Here is a 6,139-nt window from a genome sequence, read left to right on the forward strand (position 1 = left end):
CCGCCTCCGCCGCTCGCCCCGCAGCTGGGAGTGGGGTTGGGATTGGGCCCCGGCCCCCCGGTGCTATCTGGGTCGGTGCTTTTGGCTTCTTTGCCCTCGTCGTCCCGAGAGGAGTCAGACTTCTTGCCCGACGAGCCGTTCTTGGCGGCGGCGGCGGCGGCGGCGGCGGCGCGCTCCTGCTTGCGGAACTTGGCACGCCGATTCTGGAACCACACCTGGGCCGAGACAGCAGAGGCGATGCAGCACAGAGAGAGGAGAAAACAAGAAAAAGCAGCCATGAAGCCAATCTCCATTGCACGCGCGCGCGTGTGCACACACACACACCACCGGCACGTGCCACAGGTGCCAGAGTGACCACACAGCCACCAGGTCTACACTTCCTCGTGGCTAGTGCAGCTTTCTCAGCGGGAGAGCATGTCAAAGAACAGACACTTTTCAGAGACCCCCCAAGACCACGGGTTCCAGGAAGGCCTTAACATGAAATACCGTTAGGTTTGGGTGAGTAGGTGGAGTGGGGTGCATTGATCAAGATGCATTGTATTCATATTCTGCTTTGTTGCATGGCCACCCCTTTGCAGGACTACCCAAAGATCACAACACACACATATATCCACATATGCGTTTAAATACACACACACACACACACACACACACACACACACATATATATATATATATATAATGCTTTATTTTGATCTGCGTTTGAACAACCTCAAACCCGCCATCTACCCGTAGGATCACAGGTCTGAAGTTTAACTCTTAATCGTTAGGCAGAAGAGGAGGCTTCTAGGGGTAGTGCAGGCGGCTTAGTACCAGACTTCGGCCTCCCCTGAAGGAGCGGCAATGGTGCTCACGCCCTTCCACTGCGGGTGGAGACTCACCTGTAGAGTCCCGGGGCTCCTGGGGCACGCATGCACCTCCCTTCCTAACAACTTAAAGAAAGCTGTGTGGTTCCTGACTTTCAGGACTGACAGCCCCTTTGCACAACTGATGCAAGCTATAAAATACCTCTACGCAGCCCCGCTGTGTGATCAGCCCTTGAGCCACAAGGGGCAAAGTCTACAGCCCCTCCACGTAGCACCAGGACCTGTCCACAGTACGCCCAGCTCACACACGCCCCATGACCCTGGAATGTCTGCTCCCGTGCAGCTGCGAATAAATTGTCAAGAGTGGCGCGCCTTAACCTTTCCTAGCCAGCGTGCGCGCCCTCTCCACGTGCGGCCTCTCTGCTGGAAGTCTGCGCCCTCCCGCTAGGCTGTTTTCAGAATGTCACATTTCCGCAGCACTAGCCATCCCCGCATCCCCATCCCTGCCTGGGCGCAGGAGGCCGAGCAGGGCCCGTGTCCCTGTGGGCGCGGGTACCTGGACTCTGGCCTCGGTGAGGTCGATCTTCAGAGCCAGCTCCTCCCGGGTGTAGATGTCCGGGTAGTGAGTCTCGGCGAAAACCCTCTCCAGCTCCTTGAGCTGCGCGCTGGTGAACGTGGTGCGGATGCGCCTCTGCTTGCGCTTCTCGTTGAGGCCGCCGTGGTCGGTGAAGAGTTTGTACGGAACTAAAGGATGACACCAAGAGACAGGATGAACAAAACAGCCAGCAGCGCTTGGCCCGCCATAGCTCAACTCCGGGGACTAAGATCAGGTCGCCCCCAGGAGCCGCTTACCCCAACACTCTCGAGGAGGGAGGGTACTGAGTGGACGAAGCTGCGGGGGGAAAAAAAACCAAGCGAATTCGTTAAGACCGAAACGGGGCTCGCAAACTTTGGGCTTTGGCAGGCCAGTGCTGGCACACACGCTCTAGGGGTGAGTGATGAGACGCGCGCTGGAGGGAGTTTTTAGCAGCAAAAGAGTCCAAAAACATCCACCGCGGTTCTAAGCAACCAGGGAAGAAGTTACCAAACACTCCCAACATTGCAACTTTTCAATTCTTAGAAGTTGACGCGGCCCAAAAATTGGAGGGAGAGGAAAAAGCGCTGCAAAAAACAACAACAACGACGACGACAACAAACAACAACAAATGCAATAAACCATCATAAAAATGACCAGCCAAAGAGGTGTGAGCCGCCGTCGATTCTTTAAAAAAAGAGAGCAAGAGAGAGCGAGAGAGACACTGCCAGTAATGAGCTTTACTCTTTGTTATTTAATTATTTTCTAAGCTTTACGTCTCATCGCAAAGTAAATAAATTATGCCTATCATTTTGGCAGCTTAAGATAATTTTGTTGGCGGTTCGGGTGTGACTTAGGATAGTGTAACCCTGTAAGTGAATTACCCCTCCCTGCAATCGCTTCTAACGTGATAAATTCTTTCATTTGTGTAAGCAAATTTCGTTTGGTAAATACTAAACACATTTCCATTTTCAAATGCAATCAAGGCTTCCTATATACGGAGTAGAAAGGCGGCTTCCTCCGCGGAGCGAGCTGGCGGTCCTTACCTGCGGCGTAGGGACTGCTCTGGTGATCCCTGAGGGTACCCAGGCTGCAGGATCCCGGCGTGAGGGACGGGCAGCCGGACGTGGCCCCAAAAGTGGTCCTGATCGGGTTATACTGGAAGCCACTGGCCTGGCTGCAGGAACTGAAGTCAGCATAGGCTGAAGCCAGGCTCGAGGTGTCCATCCCAGCCATACAGGACTCGTAGGCAGAGGAATTGAGGTAAGAATATTCCATTTTATACATTGAAAAGGTTCTGGATGGCTCAGCCAAGTGGAAAAATGAAATCAAAGATGGATATGGAGAAGGTGGCTGGAGTGGGGAGATGTGCTCAGCTCAACGCCTGCCTCCAAACTGGCCTCCTTACTACCAGCAGAGCCTAGTTTTATGAAAAAGCCTCCTATGAGATGCCTTGTCTGAGGTCTCTAGAGCATATAGTCTCATAATAAACTTGGCTCTTTCCACTTGGACAATAGCAAAGCGGTTGGTCTTATTGCTGGCGCTTTTTACATGACAATAACTCATCCGTCTATTGGGCTGGCACTGGGGGACTGAGCTGTCCAACCTCCCTATCATTGATTCCTGCATCTCTAATTAGAATTTAATACCACACCATTACGCACTGAGCCCCTGATCCTCCCTTCTAACCAGCTCCCTGCCCTTTAATTCAATCACACTACTTGGAAATAATGAAAGTTGGGTGACGATTCTCCCTGATCCAATTTCCCCGAGCTTTTAAGCCTTTTTAACTGATCATATACCTTAGGCATAAATTGAGATAGTTATGTGTGTGTGTTTCCCCTTTCTTCGTCCTCCTTTTTCCCCCCTTGCTCGCTCTCTCTCCCTCGGTTAGGGAGAAGAAATCTTGATGTCATAGAAAACTTGTTTTGTAAGAGTGTTACACGCTCAATTTAACAACAAGCCTACCCCCCGAAGCGCATGAAATTTATAAAGGACTGGGACATTGGCAAGACTCAGGCGCCCTGTATCATAGAGTAAGTAGGCCAGGGAGGGTTATGTGAACCATAAGCGGATTTCTTTCAATACACCTTGTAGAAGGGGCGAAGAAAGGCAGAGCAAGAAAAGGCAGAGTGCCTTTTTCCTTGCACTTTAATATGCTTTCGGGAGACTCGGGCATGAGACCGGTTAAAAAAATAAAAGTAAGAAAAGCAAATATAAAACACACATCGCCGCGAAGCTCTTGGTAAAAAAACATCTGGATTCTCAACCGAGAGTCTCAAAACGTGGGCTCGGCACTGTGTCTGTATGCATTAGCGCAGGTTTGCATTTGGTTGGTTTGGAGGTTTCGTGCGGTTGTTGCTTTTGATTACGCCGACCGTAACTACCAAACGGGCATGAAGAGTACCCAAAATGCGTCTCCTCTTCCATCATCCCTAGCTCTCCTGTTCGCCTCCACTTTTTTACAGGTGCTCATAATCCCGCACCGGGGCTTCCCAAAAGGGATTGCTGTCTGCCTTTTAGGTTTTCTGGATGGTACTGAGCCTCAGTAAGCGTCCTGACCATTTAAATGCCGGGCGCCTTCCGCGTCCCCTTCCTCAGGCTCTTGGGGGCTGGCACCGGGGCGCAGACAAAGAAGTGAGCAGGTGATTTGTGGACCTCAGTGGCCCCGTGATTTAAGCGGAGGGTAATTGTCATTTGGTTCGTTAGACTCCAGCAGAATAAGGGAAACTATTTCATTAAATCCTTCCTCTCGGTGGACAAGAATGGGAATGCTTAGTTGAATCGTCGTGTGGTGTAAACAAACCCTGGATATTTTATATGAATTAAATGTGTAGATAATTAGTTTTATTGCATTCATTACCCCCTTTATGTGCTCTGTAACAAGTCAGTAATTAAAGTAACAAACTCATAAAGTCTTTACAGGGGCATTTAGGCGTTCAGTGTTTGCCAAACTAAGTGGTTTAATTCGATGCGAGTGCCGGGGAGCGGATGGGCGCTCGCTCTCCACCGCCGCCCTGTTTCATTGCTCACGAAACTGCCGAGGATGCGGCCGCCGCAATGGATTAAACGGGGACCGCGGCCCCCCAGCTTTGTGTTTCTTTGTGGGGTGAGTTTCAGGCTGGTCTACAAGTGTTCGCTTGTCCTCAGGACCTGGGAACAGCGCAAGGCAGCGAGCTCTAGCGAGAAAGCTGGTGATCGTTGTTTTTGCTTGTTTGGTTTTTTTGTTAAAGACCGAGGACTGATAGTTTTATTGCGCGTGTGTGCTGTGCAATGCGTATTTGATAAAGAAGGGCCCTTGGTGACCAGTGTACACTTTTTTGTGCACAAGGGTGAGATGAAAATAAATGTGTACAAGGTTTTACTGCGGCGGAAACCAAATGGCAGCACTCTAAATGGGGTTTCTTTATGGGCACTAGACAAGAGGAGAAAGGCGATGCAAACATCTGTCTTCAGTCCCCTAAACCTAAAGGCCACAAAGACGGATGCGAATCCAAGTGTTATTACAGGGAGGAATTTGTCTTTATCTATCCCACACTCATGAATATGAAACTGCGTTTGGGCCGGGAGGCGCCAGTAACGCTTCGGACTGCACACATAGAATTTTCTCCATCTTTATTATTCTCCCACCACCCCACATAAGGGGGTTGGAGGACAGGTTGCCAAGCACAGGCTGTGATTGTCCAAGTGTCTCGATACTTATGGATTTCGGGGGAGGGGGATTAAGAAAGGGGAGAAGATGCTTTCCTCCCCCTCCACATTCATCTGCTTATTCTTATCTTTAGTTGTACACAGGAGTTTCCATTTAATAAAGCCGTTTATAAATACAAAGTGTCTTGATCATTGATCAAGATAAATTTTTATGATATCCTAAAGGGGATCAACAGCCCGGGCCCGTAATCTGAGCGAGGGCCAGCACCGGACAGAGGCCCGAGTAAAGCACCCCACTAGCCCGCCCCTCCACCGCAGAGTTTTGGTTTAAGCACATCTCTCTGGCAGAAAGAATGACTTGGGGTGACCACAGGGAAGAGGTGCGCTTCGATTCCCAGGCCCTTGCTCGGGAATAATCAGGTTCGAATCCTGCTTGGCGTGATCCCTTTCTCGAGGGGTGCACTCGGTCGGCATCTGGGTGTCTGCCGGGCACCCAACATGTGTTCCCCGCCCCAGAAGGTCCAACCCAGCGCGGGGCGGGAGCAGGAAGGGCTGTGCAGACAGCGCTGGCGGGCGTGGAGAATGGGGGTGGGGGGCAGGTTCAGAAGCTAACTCAGGGGGTGAAAGGATGGCACTTTGGAACTTAGGGAACCAAGCAAAAGGGGCGTTTGAGGAGGGAGCTCTGGGTTGATGCGTGTGTGTGTGTGTGTGTGTGTGTGTGTGTGTGTGTGTGTGTGTGTGTGTGGTTGATGCTCCAAGGAGCCAGGAGAGTGGCTAGGACTCTGCCAAGGACCCAAACCCGGGAAATGTCAGCCGCGGTGGGGAGGGGGGAAGGGGGTGACCAGGAGGGCGGGAGAAGAGGGGAGCCGGCCCAGCCAAGCCAGCAGCCCTGGGCGCCTGCCTGGGGCTCGGTCCCTCTGCTCCTTGCGGTCTGCGACTCTAGTCTGCCAAGGCTTCCGCAGACTCCACCTAGTCTCGCCAGCCGGCTCCTGGGCACCGGCATGGTCACCCCACCCCGTGCCACCCCCGACAACCCCGGCCCCGGCCTCTCTCCAGGCGCCCCCTGGTGCCCAACATCGCCTGGGCGCAGTGAGCCTGGTCTTTTGAG

General features: G+C 52.1%; 1 protein-coding gene across 1 annotated transcript in view; it reads right to left on the bottom strand.

Annotated features, from left to right (window-relative positions):
- The window catches only part of Phox2b (paired-like homeobox 2b), a 3,042-nt gene extending 259 nt beyond the window's left edge, over positions 1–2,783 (bottom strand). Inside the window, exons 1-3 of the mRNA XM_013008910.1 lie at positions 2,427–2,783; positions 1,363–1,550; positions 5–215 (exon numbers count right to left, since the gene is read on the bottom strand). Coding sequence (XP_012864364.1) covers positions 5–215; positions 1,363–1,550; positions 2,427–2,667 — 640 coding nt within the window. The 5' untranslated portion in view covers positions 2,668–2,783. The remainder of the gene's footprint in view (positions 1–4; positions 216–1,362; positions 1,551–2,426) is intronic.
- Between the last annotated feature and the right edge of the window lie 3,356 nt (positions 2,784–6,139).

The sequence above is a fragment of the Dipodomys ordii genome, unplaced genomic scaffold, assembly GCF_000151885.1.
Source record: "Dipodomys ordii isolate 6190 unplaced genomic scaffold, Dord_2.0 Scaffold8, whole genome shotgun sequence".
In the NCBI taxonomy this organism is placed as follows: domain Eukaryota; kingdom Metazoa; phylum Chordata; class Mammalia; order Rodentia; family Heteromyidae; genus Dipodomys; species Dipodomys ordii.